Genomic DNA, 20113 nt, shown 5'->3' with positions numbered 1-20113 from the left:
GAACTCACTACACAGACTATGCTATCTCGAACTAACAGAGAACTACCTGCTTCTGCTTCATTAGTGCTGGGATTAAAAGCACGTACCTATCACTACCATGCCCAGAAAGAACTTCAATCCTTTAATCCCAAATTATCAGCCATTGTCTTAAATTTTCAAAGAACTGCCTAAAAAAATTTCCTCTCAAACATCCATTAGGATTTTTCTAACAGAATTATCAAAATAGGGGTTTCAGAAATGGTTAAGGACATTGACTGCTCTTCTAGAGGACCCAGGTTCCATCCCCAGCACCTACATTGTGGCTCACAACTATCTGTAACTCTGTTTTCAGGGATCTGACACCTTCTTCTGGTTTTCATGGGCACCAGGCACACACATTGTATACAGATGTACATCTAGGTGAAACACACACACACACACACACACACACACACACACACACACGCGCGCGCGCGCGCGCGCGCGCATCCATCCCTGCCAACATGGTGTTAGAATCAGCAAGGCTCAATAAGCCTGAGTTCTTTATATTTACATTTTACTACTAAAACTATAAACTGTTTATTTTAGAAATCAAACACAGGTGAGGGACATGGGGAGCAGTTTATTGTAAAATACAAAGCAGCCATGTTTTCTGCAAGTGAGCATCCATGAATGACTGGACATCCTCAGCAACACCAAGCTATGAACAGGACAGCCATGAGGACACTAAAATCTCTTTCTCTTGATAATTTCTGGTTTCCAGCTGACTGGGTGAGTTTCTTCTGTCTGAAAACAGAACAGTAAACAAAGTGTTATTTTATTAGTTTGTTTCCTTTCAACAAAAAGACCTGTCTCTGCTAAGTCACAGTATTCGTCGGCAGGATGTGTTTAGGAGATCTGGAAGAATTTTAGAAACAGCTGACAAACTCCTGGCACTATCCAAGGTTAACAAGGGATAAATGGTTTACCACATGCTGGGTTGGATTTTCACCTAACGTCAGATTTCCATTTAGATATTATAGCAATACCACCACTGTAATTCTACATCTTGTTTCCACAGCAGTCTACTGTTTACCATGATTCATGTATCATTTTCCTTTCCGGTAACTGTATTGAGGAAGAACTGGACTTAAAAAGTAATGCTTTTATACTGATGTTTCTGCATCAATGAAACCACACAGAAGTCCCAAGATCACTATCCAGGTGAGGAACCCCAAAGTACTCGAGTGAGTCCCTTTCTTTCTGTAATCGAATGAGCAGTCCTTGCCAATTGGCATGCAGTTGTTTTACTTTAAAATGCACGTCAAAGGTGGGTGTGGTGGCTCATGCCAATAACCTCAGCTTCTGGGAGGCAGAGGCAAGAAGACAGCTTCAAGTTTAAGGTCAACTTAAGCTACAAAGTGAATTCTAGGCTAGAAAGGGATACCATGTGATACCGTGTCTCTAAATATAAAACATAAATTAAATTAAACTAAAAAGGAAGATAGGAAGATAGGTAGGTAGGTAGGTGGATGGATGGATGGACAGATGGATGGACGGACACATGGATAGATAGATATGGAAACTAAGAACTTACCGCAGTCTCATCCTCTCTGTAAACTTTAATGGTTTTATCAGCTTCAGCTGTTAGTAACCGACTTTCTGACCGATCAAAAGCACAAGCGAATATTCCTGATTCACTGTCCAAAGACCCAGGCTGTACAGCAGCATGAACGCGCTGAAAATTATAGCCAGTTCTCCAGTCCCAAAGGTGCATAGTGCCATTGTCAGCTGTAAAGGAACACGTAGTTATATTTCTATCCCTTCCACAGCTCATGGCCCATGATATAAACTTCACATCGGCAACACAAGGATGTGGAACACACACACACACACTCAAATTCCCTAATATGGTTTTGTCTACTTTCATTTGTGTTTAATTCAGAATTATAGACCTGGAAAGGAACCATAACATTTAAAATCCAACTACACTTCGGGCAGTTACTAGCATAAGTCCCTACCTTTATCACATGGGAATGCAAAGATGTCTAAACAATGCAACAGGCTACCGTGGATCAGGAGAGTGCACTACAACATAGTGTGATGCTGTAGAGACTACCCTAACTCACTCACGACAACAGAAGGGCAAACGAAACACCATGAAAACCTTGTGTTACCTCCAGATACAAGTACTCCATCCGTATTGACTGCCAGCGTGTTAATAATTGCATTGTGCCCAGAGAGATTCTGAATGAAGCCTCCGTCAGGGAATTTCCACTGCTTTATGTTATCTGGAGAACCAGATGCAAATGTGTAACTGGAACAAAGATTGACAAGACTTAATGGGGAGTACAGTGCATCAAAGAAACTCGCAGCTTTAAAAATCCCTGTGTGCTCACTGGTCCCGACAGCCTCAGTAAAATGTTCCTGTTCATCACAGTACAAAATCATCACTGTATTCATTCCAAGTGCCACCAGCCTTGTCCGACTGCTGAAATACACGGACATCCCAGAGCGAAGTTTTGGTTTCTTCAGTGTGCTACACTAAACAACCAATGCACACACACACTGGGCACACTGCTACACTAACAACCAATGCACACACTCACTGGGCACACTGCTACACTAACAACCAATGCACACACTCACTGGGCACACTGCTACACTAACAACCAATGCACACACACACTGGGCACACTGCTACACCAACAACCAATGCACACACACACTGGGCACACTGCTACACTAACAACCAATGCACACACACTGGGCACACTGCTACACTAACAACCAATGCACACACTCACTGGGCACACTGCTACACTAAACAACCAATGCACACACTCACTGGGCACACTGCTACACTAACAACCAATGCACACACTCACTGGGCACACTGCTACACTAACAACCAATGCACACAAACACTGGGCACACTGCTACACTAACAACCAATGCACACAAACACTGGGCAAAAAAAAATCTTGAAGAAAGGGAAAGAAGGAACGAGAGGGATGGCAAGAGAAAGAGGAAGGAAAGGGGACAAGAAAGGGAAGGAGAGGGGAGCGGCAGAGGGAGGAGCTGAGCATCAGGAGTGATGTACTGACGTCAGTGTGACCCGCCTTCTCTGCTAACTATGACCGCTGGGCTGATGGCTCTTCCTCCATTTCCTCCCGCACACTGATTTCTCCCTTAGGAATCTAACTCTTCTGTCTGTCTGCCAGGACACCATATGTGAAACAATCTAAGACAGGTAAAGGAGGTTCAGTGCCCTGTATGTCCTGAACACACCCAGACACTACTCTGACATGCCTACTCTGACATGCAGCTTTAACTGTGACTTGGCCTTATTTGTCACAGGTAGAGGGGCCATGCCCTTCATTCCAGATAGAACGTGAGGCAAGAGAGCAACAGATGGGATGAAAGTCTGTCCGCAAGGAGCACTGGCAGAAGGTGTGAAAACAGCCCCTCCTGGTGCTAGAGTTTCACTAAGACACAGACAAAGAAAAGCTAATCAGCACAACACACTTACTGTAGCGGATGTAAGACCACAGCCCTGACTGACTTCTTATGATTCGTCAATGTGACTCGTGTCTTTCCAGCCACCAGATCCCATAATCGTATTGTGGTATCGTGACTTCCTGTAATAAAGGCACCCAGACAGAATCCCCAAGTTAAAACACAACAAAACACAAAGAATTCGTCTGTATATATCTATACACTAAGTGAAAGTCCTACCACTGTAAATAATTTCCTCAAAGTCCTAAAACTACAGTTACTTTATATTTGGTTCTTTGCAACTTTTTGCCTGAGGCTCTAAAGAGTGGCTAAGAGCCCTGCCTTCTCTTCCTGCAGGCCTAGGTTAGATTCCAGCACCATACAGTGAGGAGAACCATCTGTAACTGCAGCTCCAGCGACTCCGACCCTTCCTTCTGACCTCTGTGGGCACCACATATATGCACCACATATATGCAGGCAAAGCATACAAGTCTAAAAACCCTATAAATAGCAAATAAAAACCAACATGCAATTTTAAACTCCAGTGGCAGGGAAGGAAACAAAATGAGTCTTTCTATCTTAATATTTCTAGTTAACAAAACAAACCAACTGAAGAATTAACTTCCAGTCGAAGTAAAGATCCACTGTCATTCAAGTAAGATTCAAACTAAAACGATGGACATGGGGTTCTAGAATGACACTTGACTGTATTTTATAGCAGTTTTCTAAACAGCATTAACAATGCCTAACATATCCTATAATACATAAAAAGCACAAGGTAAAAAATATAAAAAAGCAAAGCAAATAAAAAGAATCTTAGAAAACATCATGCAAGCCTGCATTTCAAACACCCATGATTAAGATACAAAGAGAAACTAGAGCATAAGTCGGAGGTGGGGGAGCTCACGGCGGCTGCAGAATGGCGCGCGATGCTTCTGGTATGGCAGTGGGTGGAGAAGCAGATCGTACCAGTAATAATTTGTGGCTCTGCAGCTTGGCATCTCACGGTAGCAACTGCATTTGTGTGTCCAGACAAAGTGTGCACACTGGCTTTAGTTCTCACATCCCAGATCTGTAAAAGTAAAATCAACATGATATGAAAAAGAACAGGCATTCGGATCTCAAAGCTCTAAGCTTGCCAAACCAGTGTGTCTGAACATCGTGAAGGAAATGCGCAAATGGAGGACAATGACCCATGTGCTATGGGGATACAGTGGCCAAGGCAGAAAGATCAGGACATTCATCTATCAGCTTGGTCCCAGATGGGACTAGAGAATTAAACAGCTAACAGGAAACCACCGTGAGAGTCTAGACCAGTGGTTCTCAAGCTTTCTAGTGCTGCAAACCTTTAACACAGTTTCTCACATTGCAGAGACTCCAACCATAAAGTTATTTTCATTGTTACTTCATAACTGCAATTCTGCTACTGTTAGGAAGCAGAGCATAAATATCTGTGTTTTCTCATGGTCTTAGGTGACCCCTGTGAAAGGGTTATTCTAACCCTAAAGGGATCACACCCCAGGTTGAGAACCACCAGCTGAGACTATGAGGCTGTCATTATGTCAACATGATTCAGGACATTAACGACAGTAAACACCGAACTGAAGAGCGATAGCAAACGAAGAAGTCACGAATCCCAAGGGACCAGGTGAGTGATAAGTCAAGAACCTGTTCTCCTAAAAACATAAAACAAAACAAAAACCCACTAATACCAAGTTTGCATATGAGAAGATACAGGACACCTAAAAAAACCACACAACCACATTTCATTTACCCGAGCAGTAGAATCTCGACTACAAGTGACCAGGACATCGATTGTTGGATGCAAATCCAGACCATACACTGCACTTAGATGGCCATGATAGTGCCGTATAACCTAAAAATAAAAGTGGAAAAGTTACAATTTCTAGCAACAGAAACATCAACAGTGCGGCCCGGAGATGCAGTGCCAAGGCAAAGAGCTAACATAGCCCTCAAAGGGCCGGCAGTGAATAAAAACAAGCTCGATGGCTCCAGGCTTACCTTGTTATATTCAAGATCCCAACACTTCACTTGTTTGTCTTCTCCACAAGAGAACAAGTAAGGGCTCCTCGTGCTCACAATCACACCGCGTACTGTGCTGATGTGGCCAGTCAATGACAGCTTTAATTTGCCACTGGCCAAGTCCCAAATCTGAAATCAAGTAATTGTTCTGCTTTATCCTGGTTACTTCCCCCACCAACATAATACACTGACATAACAATAAATGTATACAGGGGAAATCAAGTCTCTTTAAAATGATCCCTCTCCAAATAAAAGCAGGGGAAAAGGCACATTGAAGCTGGGTAAATATTTGCAGAATATGGCAAGGTTACTGTTCCCAATTCATAAAAGAACAAAAAAATACCGACAAAGCATCATTAACTGTACCAGAGAGAATGGCAACTTAATCCAGAAAATACCAAGGACAAAAATGTTAACCTCACTACATGTCTGCATGTCTGCTTAAAATCAGACCTCTGTCTGTTTCCAGTGGTCACATCCCTGCACTTGTCTGAAGTGCTACACGACAACAGATCAAGCATCAGCTCACCTACTTTGGAGATAAAGCTGCGCTCCCTGTACCAGCTCAGACTTTTGTCCTAACCTTGTAGTTATGAGGGTCTATCAAACTACAACACACAATACACAAAGAGCAGTCTAAACAAATGCGGGCTATCACAAGGAAAAACCATCAAACTAAAAACTTTAACGTTGAACAATAGGGAACAAGTTACAGAATTATCTGCACATTCTACTCATGTAAAATACTGAACTTTTCATAATAGGCCTTCAAGATGATGCTGGGTGAGAAAAACAAGATTCAAAATAAACTAGGGATTTCTCCCAGGCATGGTGGTGCACACTGCCTTTAACCCCAGCACTCCAGAGCCAGGTGGGTCTCTGTGGACTTAACATTAGCCTGGTCTATTCGGCAAGGTCAGTCCGGCTACAGTCACAGTGAGACCTAAAGCAATTTAAAAGCTGATTCTTAAGCAGTACATCCATGTACACACCGATAAAGGGTTAACAGTAGATACACTGGCACATCAACACCAACTTTCTAAACCCAGTCCACCTGACGCTCTAACTGCAGTACCAGTCTGGCTCTCAGAGAACTTTCCACCACACTTCTACAGAGAACTATGCTTTCATCCTGTCATCACAGAAAACATACTTCTGTAAGTTACACAGAACCAACAGTAGGCAGTTAACATGCTTACAAAACAAGTTTGAATGCCACTATGCAAACACGTATCGTTACTAGTATTGATGGTAAATTTTCCTGCATCAACAATACTGCTCTAGGGAGTAACTTATGAAAGACACCCAACATTCTCTTTATTACCTTTATAGTTCTGTCAGCAGATCCAGTAACGAACCACTGATTTCCAGGTTCCACAGCAATACACCGAACCCAGCCAAGATGCCCACTGATAACCTGTGTAACGAAAAGTGAGGTGGTTAGATTGATCCATACATTATCTAAAATGCACTCAATTTTAACCACAACCTGGACTTGAACCATCATCTTCAAAAACAGTTGTAGTTTGAGGATTATATTTTAGAGTGAGAAACATCACCTTCAATGAGTGAATGAATACTGAAAGTGTGGTGCAGCTATACGATGGAATACTACTAACCAGGAAAAAGGGATGCACTTTATCTCAAAATCAGAAAGGGAAGGACACCACTCTCCAGAAACATCTGCTGTCCACTTTGCATGTCATGGCGAAGTTAAGACCAAAGACATGCAGGTGTACTAACAGAATACAGATGAGCGGTTGCCAGGAGGGGAAGCGTGTATAACTATAGTAGGACAGGGATAAGGTGACATCATGATCACGCAGTGAGTACTCAGATCTCTATCTACTAAAATCCATCAGCCCCACACAGCAGGATGGATGGTACATGGGAAACAACCATGCAGGCCGTCCATTTCCTGTCTATTTTGATCTGATGTATCTTGAGTCATTGTATAATTTATTACTGCTGAAGGACCACTGACCAAGGAAGCATCTTTCTAAGAAATGTCTCCTTCACGGCCACAGCAGGAACTCAGTTACCTGCTCTCCGCATGTGTGCTGCCTTCCACCGTATCCTGACACCCCAGCACAGTCCACACTGAAGCTCTCACCCCCACTCCTGGCTGATGGAAACACAGACCCACTTACCCTGTAGAGTTTCCACGGTGGGTGCCACTGGGGTTTGGGCATTGTAGGGGCTTTTTTAGCCATTAATGCAGAGTTCTTGGTATTGCTGGTCTCCATAATCATCTAGAGATACAGGCAGATGACACAACTATTACAGCTATCACACTGAAGGATTCAACCCACTAATTCAAAGATACAAATTGAAGGAGGATTTATGAATGGCTTTTTTTTTTTTTATTAACTGGAGAGGAAGACAGCTAAAATACCTTTTAACTTAAAAAAAGAAATGTAATGCTTCATCAGAACTCTTTATGTTCGGAGAGAATTCTCAACTGAAGAATCTCAAATGGCTAAGAAGTACCTAAAGAAATGTTTAACATCCTTAGTCAACAGGGAAATGAAAATCAAAACAATCCTGAGATTCCACCTCACACCAGTCAGAATGGCTTAGATCAAAATCTCAGGTGACAGAACATGTTGGCAAGGATGTGGAGAAAGAGCGCACTCCTTCAGAGCTGGTGGGACTGCAGACTGGTACAACCATTCTGGAAATCAGTCTGGAGGTTCCTCAGAAAACTGGAAATAGTTCTACCTGAGGACCCAGCTATACCCCTCTTGGGCATATACCCAAAAGATGCCCCAACATATAAAAAAGACACGTGCTCCACTATGTTCATAGCAGCCTTATTTATAATAGCCAGAAGCTGGAAAGAACCCAGATGCCCTTCAACAGAGGAACGGATACAGAAAATGTGGTTCATTACACAATGGAATATTATTCAGCTACTAAAAATGAGAACATCATGAATTTTTGCAGGCAAATGGAGGGAACTACAAAATATCATCCTGAGTGAGGTAACCCAGACCCAAATGGACATGCATGATATATTCACTGATAAGTGGATATTTACAAAAAAGTTCAGAGTACTCATGAAATAACTCACAGAAGCTTAAGGAGAAGGAAGGTCCACGTGTGGATACCTGAAACCCACTTCGAAGGGAAACAAAATAATCATGAGAGACAGAGGAAGGGAGAGGGACCTGGGTGGGAAAGGGACGGGAGGAGAAAAGGGGGTGGGGCAAAATCAGGTGTGGGGGGAACAGGAGAGAAGCCCCGAGGGCCACAAGAATGAACTGAAAGACGCAGCAGTGGGGTGGAGGGTGGGAAGAGCCTCTAAAAAGCCCAGGAGACCTGGGATGTAAGAGGCTACTAGAACTCAACGGGGATGACACCGGCCGAAATGCTCAAGAGGGGGAGATGGAACCTAATGAGACCACCTTCTGTAGATAGACATGACCCGCAGTAAAGACAGTGGGCCACCCACCCATCTTCAAAATTTTTAACACAGAATTGTTCCTGTCTAAAAAATATGAAGGGACAAAAATGGAGCAGACTGAAAGAAAGGCCACCCAGTGACTGGCACAACTTGGGATCCATCCCATGTCCAGGCACCAAACCCTGACACTATTGCTAAAGCCATGTTTTACTTGCAGACGGGAGCCTGGCATGGCTGTCCTCCTAGAGGATCTACCAGCGACTGACTGAGACACATGTAGACACTAGAGCCAACCATTGGACTACAGGCGGGGGTCAATATGGAAGAGTTAGAGGAAGGACTAAGGAGCTGCAGGGGATGGCAACCCCATAGGAAGAACAACAGTGTCCTCTAACCTGGACCCCTCAGAGCTCCCAGAGACTAGGCCAAAAGGCAAGGAGCATACATGGGTGGCTAGATGGCTCCAGGCACATGTGAAACAGAGTACTGCCTTGTCTGGCCTCAGTGGGAGAGGATGTCCTTATTCCTGTGGAAGCTAGATGCCCCAGGAGGAGGGATGCTGCTGGAGGGGAGCACCCTCTCAGAAGTGGGAGAGGGGGGTAAAAACTCGGGAAGGGGTACTGGGAAAGGGGGAAACTTTTGAAATGTAAATAAATGTTAATAAAAATTAAAAAGAAAAAGAAATAAAAAAAAACACCCAAGTAGACGGGTACTGCACTCTGAGTTCTGGAGTTCAAAACCCAACTAGCTGGCCAACTTTAGGCAAAAACTTGATAACCTCCGTTTATCTCTCATCCTTCTAACACAATAATTAAACACTATTTTAAAATATCTAGTAGCTGATACAAGCTGAGCATCCTTAACCCAAAAATTTAAACTTCCAAATGCTTCAAAAGCCACGCCTAATCTAGATTTCAGACCGATAGTGCACAAGAGTGAGTATGACCAGAACTCAATGTTAAGACCCTACTGCTGAGGACGCCGCACACCTGGGTTGCAAGACAGAGAAAGAGCTGGAACAGAAATGGAAACTCACCGTACTAGCCAGCTTTCACAGCTGGAAGATGAGACAGGAGCTCTCAGTGGAGAAAAGGCATCAATGGGCCTACCCAGCTTCAACCTCTATGAACTTCAATACCAACTAGTCAGGTGGGATGTACCCATTATACAATAGTGGTACTACTGTCATAGGAGTATTTAACTGCTCTGTGCTTTGATTTTAGGCCTGCACCACAGGAGGGAAGCCATACATGGCACTATAAGCGTGGGTGAAAACATATGGCTAGAAGTCTTCTAACTATCTATCTCTATACCCATAGACCAATGCTAGTGCTGGAAGTAATGAGTGGGATGTCTTTGGAGGTCACAGTCACAAACGCAGAGACCCATGGCTGTCTAAGTGCAGAACACAGGCAACAGTTGGGTGCTCAGCACTGACCACACGTCCACAGCAGCTCCTCTAAGGCTCAGCGAGCACTGTGGAAGACAAAGTGGAAGGACAAACGACAGACAGATGCCGTTTTTGAGCCTAACACAAGTGAAATCTTGAACTCACAGGTGCTGCAGGAACCTGCACTAGGCCTACACAAGACTAACCCCATCAACTAGGGTGTGGATGGGGAGGGGAACATGGGGCTGACCCTCAAATGGCTAGTCCTAAGCCCATAGTCTATTCACAGCCTGGTTAGACCAAATGGGCCACTAAACAAAACAAAACAAACCTAGAAATGGAAAAGGGATTTGTAGAAGGGAGGGAAGACTGAGGGTGGGAGGTAAGAGCAACCAGAACACACTTTTTACATGTATGAAATGTCAAAGAAGACATGCAATTAATTTAAAAATGTGTATATCAATATTCCGTGCAAAAAACCCTAAAATCTAATCTAAAACACTTGTAGTCCTAAGCACTTTAAATAAAGAATGCTCAACTAAAGAATCTACCATTAACATCACTTCATTAATTCAAAACTACACTGAAACCTATGAAATTCTACCCTTAGCAGGTGTTAACCGGGCCAGCGCATGTGGCTTAGTTGGTAGACTGCTTGCCTAGCATCCGTGAAGATCTGGGTTTATCTCCAGCCTGCAATTTGAGCAATCAGGAGGTGGAGGTCAGTTCAAGGTTAGCTCAGATACAAGAGTGAAGGCTACATGAGACCCTAATCCTCAAGAAACTTAAATTCTATCCTAAGGGAGCAGAAAGCCTAAACAGAGATCTGCTCTGAAATGTGGTGTGGGGTCTGACGGCCAAATGAGCTCCATCCCTACGCAAGTAAAGCCAGGGCTCATTCAAGGGGCTGCACAGAGGTAGCGCTCAACTGCAACCATACACCAACCCAACCAGACATCAGTGCACGCCCAAAGCAACATGAACCCACCCCACACAAGGTTCAGATAACACTCCCTGCAGTGTGTGTGTCCGTCTCTGTGTGTGCTGGATGCTATTACTAGTGTGGCATTTTCCTCTTAACTGTAGTAAGGAAAAGTAGCTTAAAGAAATAAACCAATTCACTGGCAGCAATAAAAGCAACATAAGAACCTAGAGACAGGCCCTGCTCAAGATGAAAAATATCCCAGTACTATAAAGATGATTTCCTTAAAACTATTTTGTGTGTGCATGTGCAGGTCAGAAAATGTCAGGTGTTCTGTTCCATCACCACTCTTGACTCTATAACAAAGGGATTCAGTGAGCCTGAAGCTAAGGATTTCCCTTTCCAGCTGAGCTGGCTGGCCACTGTTCTCTGGCCAAGGTTCCAGAGAACCTTGCCACACCTACTTTGACTGCCCCGCGCCATCACTGCTGGAGTTACACACAGCCACACACAGCCTCTCTGTGGTGCTGGGGATTGACCTCTGGTCCTTGTGCTTGCAGTGTGTGCTCTTAACTGACTGAACTGTTTCCCAGCCCCATCCCTTGTTCTTCTGAGAGTGAATAGCAACTACCATGATCACAGTATCGTCATTTACAAACCCACTATTTATATTGTGGGAATCTAAAAAAAATAGCAACTTACCAAAACCATGTGTTTAGGGCTATGAAATGCTAAGGACTAACCCAGGCTGCTATTTTTATTAACAGATCCCAGGACAGTACTGATTTCAGTATCCATGTAAGACTTAAGATAAAAGAGGAATCATGTTCCTAGAGCTAGAAATCTGCCACTTTTTGACCCAGGAGACTTACAGAATTCATTGCTGTGGGCTGGGAACGGTCAGAAGCCCCTGGGTGTCGGTATTCACTTCCAGCAGGCGCAGTCCGATTTGCATCAACTCTGCAGAACAGAGATCAAGAATAACCACTCAGCACATCCCTAGTTATGGAATCTGCACAAACTCTCTTTTAAGAATTCTGTGAGCCACCTCAGTCAGTTAAGTGCTTGCTGTTCTAAGCAGGAGGAGTTCAATTCCCAGAACCTTTGTTTTAAAAAAAAAAAAAAAAAGAAAAAGCATGGTGACACATGCTGGTGACCCTAGCATTGGAGACAAAACAGGCACATGGCCAGGGCCAGCTAGCCAAGCCTACTTGCTGAGTTCCAGGTCAGTAAAAGACCCTAAATAAAAAATGGTGGGAGTGTTAAAATGGTAGTGTGGGTAAAGGCATGCTATATATGCCTGAGTTCAATCCCTGAACTTACAGTAGAAGGAGAACCAATTCCCAGAAGCTGTCTTTTTATTTACACATGAGCACTGAGGTTCACACCCACCCCCACCCCCACCCACTGTAACCACCCCCACACACAGGTTTTCTTTTTAAAGGTAGACAGGTAGCATCTGGATTCCACATTTTACATGTTAACAAGAAAACAAAGCAAACCAAAACAACAACCTGCAAATGCTGAAAATCTATGTAATCTTCCCAGGCATACCTGGTCTGAGACGGTAACGCCACAGCTAAGGACTGTGCGGCTGACTCGCTTGGCATTCTTTGGATCTTAGTATCAGCAGTCAAGGCAACACCTGTATAGAACAACCTTCATTACATTCGGCTTGATGTTGCTTTTAATTTCTTATAATAATTTCAGGTTAATACACAGATCAAATTTGACGGAACACATATAGCTTTGTATCAAAAGCAACCCAAGACAATAAAGATATTTTCCTATTGATTCAGACAGTACGTTCATAGCAAACAGTAGTCACTCAAACATTAACAGAATACTTCCAAGAGTAAATTAAGTTACTATAAGAAGTACTTAATGCCTGTGTGTTATACAAATAAAAGGCTTTTTGCCCTCTATCTAATTATACTTGCTTCCTTCGTGCTAACCTGTCTACGCATGCACACACACATGCACACACACACATGCACACACACATACATCCTCTTCCATTTAGGTACCTGCACAACTGTCTAAGGCACACTGTCTACACATCTGTGCAACCTTACTGTCACCTACCAGGTCCTGGTGGATATGGATGTGTACCTGTCACCAAATATTCAACATCTTGTCCTAAAAATAAATAAATAAATAAAATCATTGCCAATGAATTTACCTTTATTAACGTACTGCCTTTTAAAAGGTATTATAAATATTAACTCAAGTTTTCCGTTCCACCTCTACAGAAGCCTCAGAAAGGCAGGGAGTTGATGGTTCTGCCTGTAAACTGTTAACAGGCAGATCATGTGCTTCCACCGAGCCATGCTGGGAACAGGACCCCCCCGCCCCCCAACTGACAACCTACTCTAGCTTTCTTCACAGTAAATAGTTGCACATGGAATATTAGATTCTCTTTGTTCATTATAATTTCATCTTTCCAAAATAAAGACCTCACAGATGGTCTCCCCACAGGTTAGGAATCAACTTCAGTTTTTCCCTGTAGACTCCACTGTAATCTTGTCTACCTCCTAAGAACCATAATCATACATTCTGCTTTCTAGTAAAAGTCATCACCTAAGCATCTTAATTACTACTCTGATGAGTTCATCAAAACTTCCACCATAGCAACAACAAATAAGCAGTCCCCCCACAGTGAGGCACTAAGGAAACGTTTTCTATTTTAAAACTCCACTTGTAAACCTCATGGTTTTCACCTTGATTGGCAGGATACTGCTTATGAGGATATGAATCTGGTGCGTTTTGAGGTCCCTTCTCCTTAAGATTCTCTTTTGAAGTAGGCATATGCAGCACAGGGCCATACTCATTACGAAGCTTGATTGCCATTTTCCGCTTGTGACTATTTAAAAATCATAAACATGAAATGCATCCTTAAATATTAGAAACACATCACCAATGAAAATATTCAGTTAGCAGAACACAAGTACAGAAAGAGATACTGTATTCCAACTCACAGATCCAGGATGTTTTTCAAGTTAACTAGTATTTTAACAAATATGAAATTTCAAAATGTATTTCTATACCATATGTATTTACTTTACCTCACAATCTACCATACAGTAGTCATTTAATCCAAAGCAGGACCATAGTTTGCAGCTGAATAAACACAAAACCTTTTTCAATGAGGTCTCAAGGGTCCAAGTAAATTAAAGACATACATAAACTAATATATCTTTTAAAAAAAACCTTTAAATGTCTGAATATAGTAAAATTTGTATAGACACCTTTATTAGTAATCTAAAAAGTCAGACCCAATGAAAGCACTAAATTAGCTCTGCATTTTAAAGATAAATGTACTTATATTACTTAAAAAGATAATCCACCTTAAAAATTAAATATAAATGCAAATGAGGGGAATTAAGTAGATTATAAAGAAAAAGCAAAGGACAGAGAAAGGCACTGCATACAACACAATCCCAGACTAGGATTGGTGAGAACCAAGAGTATGCCACTTAGAAGTCTTCACTGTACCAAGGAGCACAGATGGGAGAAGAGATACTGGCCAAGAACAATTTCAGCACAACGAGAGTCTGAGAGCAGGAAGCTAAAAGCATGCACAAAGTGATGCACTAGAAATACGATAACGTGACAGGAATGCCCCTAATTACTGGGTACTAGCTACTTTTCTATTGCTGTGGCAAACACCATAATTGAGGTAATTTAGAGAAGAAAGTATTAATTTGGGGGTCATGGTTTAAGAGGCTAGAGTCCTTGACCATCAGAGTAGGGAGCATGAGAGCAGACAGGCAAGCATGGTATTGGAGCAGCAGCTGAGCGCTTACGTCTGATTCACAAGCATGATGTGGGGGTTGTTGGGGGAGGGAGGGAGGTAAGGGAGGAAAGAGGGGGGGAGAAAAGGAGCAATAGATAGGGGAGCTAACTGGGAATGGTGTAGGTTTCTGAAATCTTACAGCTTATCCCCAATGACACACCTCCTCTAACCCTTCCAAAACAGTTCCACCAACAGAGACCAAGCATTTAAATACATGAAACTATGGAGGCCATTCTCTTTCAAATCATCACACTGGGTATCTGTAAACTATAATTAGATTTTTAAAATAGACAAGAGTTATTGTCTGTCTGGCCAGAGCTCAAGAGACAACACACAAAAATAAGCAAAATGAGTTAATGCTATTTGTATTATGATGAAAAGACACTCGCTACTGCCCAAGTATCCTGTGTCTGCATTTTTAAGACCTTTCAAAGTCACCTCCTCTCTGTCACTTTGCGCTCTTCTATCAATATAAAATACTTTAGCAACTGAAAAGGAATAGAACTTACCTCTCTTCATCCAAAGGCACAGGTTTTCCATTATCAGCCACAAACATGTCATGGGTCCTCTTCAATGACCTGAACACTAGTGTGTGCACAGAATGCTTCTGTACCTCCTGTAAAGAGACAATCAAGATCACACATCTAGCTAGAAGAGACCCATACGCTCTAATCAACATTAGATTCATTACGCACTTTACATGCTAAATACATAAAGGCTAACACTCCTCAGTAACTGTGACAAACTACAGCAGCCAACAACAAAGATGAGAAAGCTCCTGTCTGGTCAGAGTTCAAGAGACAACACACAAAAATAAGCAAAATAATTCCACATTTTGGAGGGTTCGATGGGGTGACTCAGAGGGGAAAAAAGAATTGCTAGATATAATCAAGAAAGGTTCTCTCTGTTGACAGGTAAGCAGAGAGGGAGACAGCCTTACAAAGAATAGAGGTTCAAACAGTGCAAGCTCTGGGAGATGCCACTGCGAAGACGTTCATATAATTCAGAACTGCAGCAGTTGTGAATGCTGCGGGAGTGTGGGTTCCGAAGGTCGGTGGGGTTTAGGCCTCTGCCATCACCAACATTTAACACTGGGACAGAAAGCAGCACTGAACTACATTCCTTCAATGTGTTCGTTAATCGTAAGCACTTGGAAGCTATAGAATTCGTCCAGGCAAAAGATGTTGGGCTAGATTAGGAGGACTGCAGTGGATCTGGAACGCAGTGGGTGGGAATAAGAAACGTTTGGGATACGCAAGAACAAACAAAATCAAGCACGGCAAGCTTTAATGGGGTAGAGATGAAATAACTGTGAAACTGACAAGACAGCACGGACTAGCATCCCAGCCAAGGTGGGAGCATCAGAAGCCCCGCCTCCCAGGAAAGGGCCAGATGCCAACAACACACCGACTGCAAGATTCCTTCAGGCTTCCCGCCGACTGAACCTCGGATTCGGGATGTCATCGGCCTTCCTCCCACCCCGACAGCCCAAGACCACCAGTTTTGGCTACAGTTCGCTTCCCCAGATTCCCAGTACTTTCATCCTACTTCCGTGGGCAAAGCTCCAGAGACAAACGACTCCCGAGTGCCCGAGCGTTACTTTACCTCCACCATGTCGCCGCCGTTTAGTCTACCCGTTCAGCAGCGAAGAAACTCCAAATGCTCGACGCAGAAATCGCCGCCACTATTCTGCCGCTCCTTCCGGAGATTGGGGCCTGTCGCCGGACGTGACGCCAACCGCGCATGCGTATTGGCAACCCGCCGCGCAGGGGTCGAGGGGTGGAGTCTAGCGGTGGAGGGCGGAAGCTAGGCGGAGTTGCGCGGAGACTCGTGGCGAAGAGTAGGAGCTAGGCAGCCGCTGGGCGGGACTGGGCGGGGTTTGGGGCGGGGAGGGGCGGGTCTCGGCGGAACTGGGCGGAGTCCCCTGGCTGAGGGCGGAGCTTCCAGCCGGAGCGAAGGGAGCGCGGGCCTTAAAGCCCTGTTTAGGGGAGGTACTTGTTTCCGGAAGCTAAGTGCTGCTTAGAGATTCTAAGCAAGCCGTTTTTCAGAAACCATTGGGAACTTAAGTTGTTTTTACTTTATTTGACCTGATGCTAAACTGTTGACGTTTTGTGTTTCACCCAGATAAAATCTGTGGCTTACGTTCGATCGTTTCCAAGTGTTTTCTATATTGATGTAGTTGCTATTTGTGATCTTAAATAAGGCATTTTCACTGATTGTGCATCTTCCTGAACTGTGATTAAGTTCAATGATCCCGTCCTCAGAGAGTACTGCGAATACTTTGAGAAGGGTGAAAATGTAGCGCAGGTATAGCAATGTGAGCCAGTGCTCTCATTCAAATTCAAATATTTTAATTCATAATTATTCACTCAAATTCAAATATTTTAATTCATGAAAACATGAAGGTCGCATTTTTAGCCTGAAAACAGTCATTTCCGTCCTTTTAGTTTGAGCCTTAACTCCTGAGCCGTCTTTGTAGCTAGCCCACAAGTGGGCATTTCTAAATTTAAATGTGAGTTTAGTCAAAGGATCTTATTTTCTGTAAAGGTGGTCAACGTTTGTATACTTTGCAAGAAAATATTAATAACCTAGAAAAGAACATTTTAAATCACAAAACACTAAGGAAATGTTAGAAAGACCTTAACATATCTATGTTAATATGACTACTAGACAGCTCTCATTAAACTTGTTAGATAGTCATCCTGAACACAACTTATGGACAAGGCTCACAACAGCCATCTTAGAGGTAACCACACTAGGTTTTGCTTTTCTTATAACTCTCGAATTATGTCACCCATGTGAAAATTACCTTCTTGGCTTAATAAGGACCTTAAGTGACCCTATTATCTAGTTATGAGATCCATAAATCACATATATCGTAGGCAGATTTCTTGTTCACATAGGAACCTGTGTTCTTCTTGTTTGCTATGGCCTCCCTCCTCCTATTTCCTTGTTTTTGAAGAGATCCAGGATCTTTGGCTGGTTAAGAATTCTAGCCCAGAGGTGTTGGCACATGCCTTTAATCCCAGTACTGGCAGAGGTAGTCTGATTTCTGCGTTCCAGGACAGCTGGGACCAGAACTACGCAGAGGAAAAAACAAAAGAACAAACAAAAAGAGTAAGATGGACCTATCTTTAAAAATAAAACCCTGTGCTGGCTGGCTAAGATATAGACTGTAGATGTCGCCATTGCGAGCCGCCTTATATAGACAGTAGATGTCACTATGGCTCTTCATTTGTGCGCAGAGGATTTTTTTTTCTTTAAGCAAGCATGACTAAATTTTGATAGATATAGATATGAATGCTACATTCGTTTGTGTGAAAATGATCGTGCAGATTTTAAGGAAAGCCTTTCTTCATTGACCAAGCTGCTTTTTCATTCAGCAATGCAAATGTGTTCAATTTCCTTCAATTGTCGTACCCTTGGCTGTTGAGCAATGATGGGTGAGGTAGTGTGGGGCCCTGCACGACTGGGACAACCAGAGGGCCTGGCAGATTTAACTGAAGAGTCAAAAGCCTAAGCAGAGACCTGTTACCGCTACTGACCTGCAATAGCTGAGCCTTCTCTCTGCAAGGGTGCTGTGAATGGGCCATCCAGCCAATGGACCCGAATCTCTGCTTAATTCCTTTACAGATTTTAACTTGCTTAAGAGGCTCTGATAGGGCCAGCGTGGGGGTAAGGCTAGCATAGCCACTGTTGGTCACCTGAAGTGTGCATCATACTGACAGGACCACCATAGCCCCACTCCTGAACTCCAAAGATGGTCACTAAACCTCTGTGGTGTTCTTGCTCTTGCTCCTGTGATCTGTATCTGGTCAGATAAGAGAATGCCCTCTTGTCCCTGCTCCCCAGGCTCCTTCCTTATCAGCTACACATAAAGATCAACAGAGGGAACAACAGAGGAAGCTGTCAGCAGAGATAGTGGCCTCCTACTCTTTATCCCTGCCACAGGCCCTTCCTACCACAGGTCTCCAAGCCGCACTGTTCTGATGTTTGTGCTACAGGTTCAGCTTGGCCTTCACCTCTTGCTCTTAAGTTGTAGTTAAGGGAAACCTGCTATAGAGACTAATGCCTGTAATGTTTGCAATCGTATGCCGTGTAGACAGGCAGATCACTGGTATGTCTTCTCTGTTTGTTCATGCATACACTCAGAACAGATAGGAAACACGCCAGGCGTAAGATGTGTGATACAAGCGCTCGTTGCTACTCAGCTCCTACTTGCAAGTTTCAGAAGCCATTTTCATTTCAGTGTCCATTCGCCCTCCAAAGGTTGATACCCAAGTCACCGCAAAAGTCTCCCCTCACTCTGCATGGTTCAGTACAGGTTGCTGTGGCTGACTTCTATTTCCAGTCTTTCCCCCAGACTCATGGTCCTTGTCTCCTTTGTTCACCTAACTATCCCACCTGCCACAGAGGTGGAACTCAAAATGGCTGCTTAGCCCAAAGTGTCTCGTGTTGTACAGTCTTTTGGGCCTCACATGAACTGAAAAAAAAAGTCACAAGAAGAAGTGTCTTGATAATTGGGGGGGGGGGTCACAATTATTTTGTCTTTAGTGCCAGGAAGCACTGAACAGAATGGGTCATCTGATTTCTCTGTCACTGATTGACTGCCCTTGACTTACAAAACAAGATCAACTAATGTGAGGAACGCCGAATTATTGGCTTAGCAAACAGCACTCCCTTCCCTCTCAACCAATGACAGCGGAGTGCAAAAACACTTAAGTATTTCAGTATATTTCTTCTCCTTGAAATGGAGTAGTCTGCATGGGTCTATTAGACAACTCAGAGTGCTGCTTAACTAGCTATAACTCTAGAGGGGGAAAAAAAGGTTACAAGGTATCACCTACATCTGTCACATGGGCAGGAACATCCACGCACACCCTATATACCAGACTGAAAATTGTGAATGAAAGAAAGAGGCAAGAATGAGTGTGCCCACCAGAGACACTGTGATAACCATACATGAACTGGTCCCAAACAGCAGCAACAGCAAACGGAAGGTACAGGCAAAATTCTATACCTTGAACATAAATCCCACCGGGTACTGTGGTTTGACGGGCACAGAACATGGCCTGTTGAGTTACAGACTCGGTCAAGTCT

At 43.4% G+C, this 20113-nt stretch overlaps 1 protein-coding gene across 1 annotated transcript; it reads right to left on the bottom strand.

The window, feature by feature from the left end:
- Positions 1-585: 585 nt before the first annotated feature.
- Positions 586-16720, bottom strand: Plrg1 (pleiotropic regulator 1). The gene is made up of 15 exons (NM_021757.2): positions 16619-16720; positions 15523-15629; positions 13938-14080; positions 13303-13356; positions 12772-12862; positions 12090-12177; positions 7650-7751; positions 6824-6916; positions 5479-5628; positions 5231-5332; positions 4426-4528; positions 3491-3599; positions 2136-2275; positions 1556-1749; positions 586-765 (listed from the first exon to the last, which is right to left on the bottom strand). The coding sequence occupies exons 1-15, from the start codon at positions 16625-16627 to the stop codon at positions 706-708; spliced, it is 1545 nt and encodes a 514-aa protein (NP_068525.1). The 5' UTR covers positions 16628-16720; the 3' UTR covers positions 586-705.
- Positions 16721-20113: the final 3393 nt, after the last annotated feature.

This window comes from Rattus norvegicus, chromosome 2, assembly GCF_021556685.1.
Source record: "Rattus norvegicus strain SHRSP/BbbUtx chromosome 2, alternate assembly SHRSP_T2T, whole genome shotgun sequence".
In the NCBI taxonomy this organism is placed as follows: domain Eukaryota; kingdom Metazoa; phylum Chordata; class Mammalia; order Rodentia; family Muridae; genus Rattus; species Rattus norvegicus.
This window is presented reverse-complemented; position numbering and strand designations above follow the sequence as displayed.

Coding starts and splice junctions, on each gene's coding strand:
- Plrg1 (NM_021757.2), bottom strand. Junction 14,081..15,522: donor GTGCCTTTGGATGAAGAGAG/GTAAGTTCTATT, acceptor ATTTTTAAATAG/TCACAAGCGGAAAATGGCAA. Junction 12,863..13,302: donor TCCATATCCACCAGGACCTG/GTAGGTGACAGT, acceptor TGTTCTATACAG/GTGTTGCCTTGACTGCTGAT.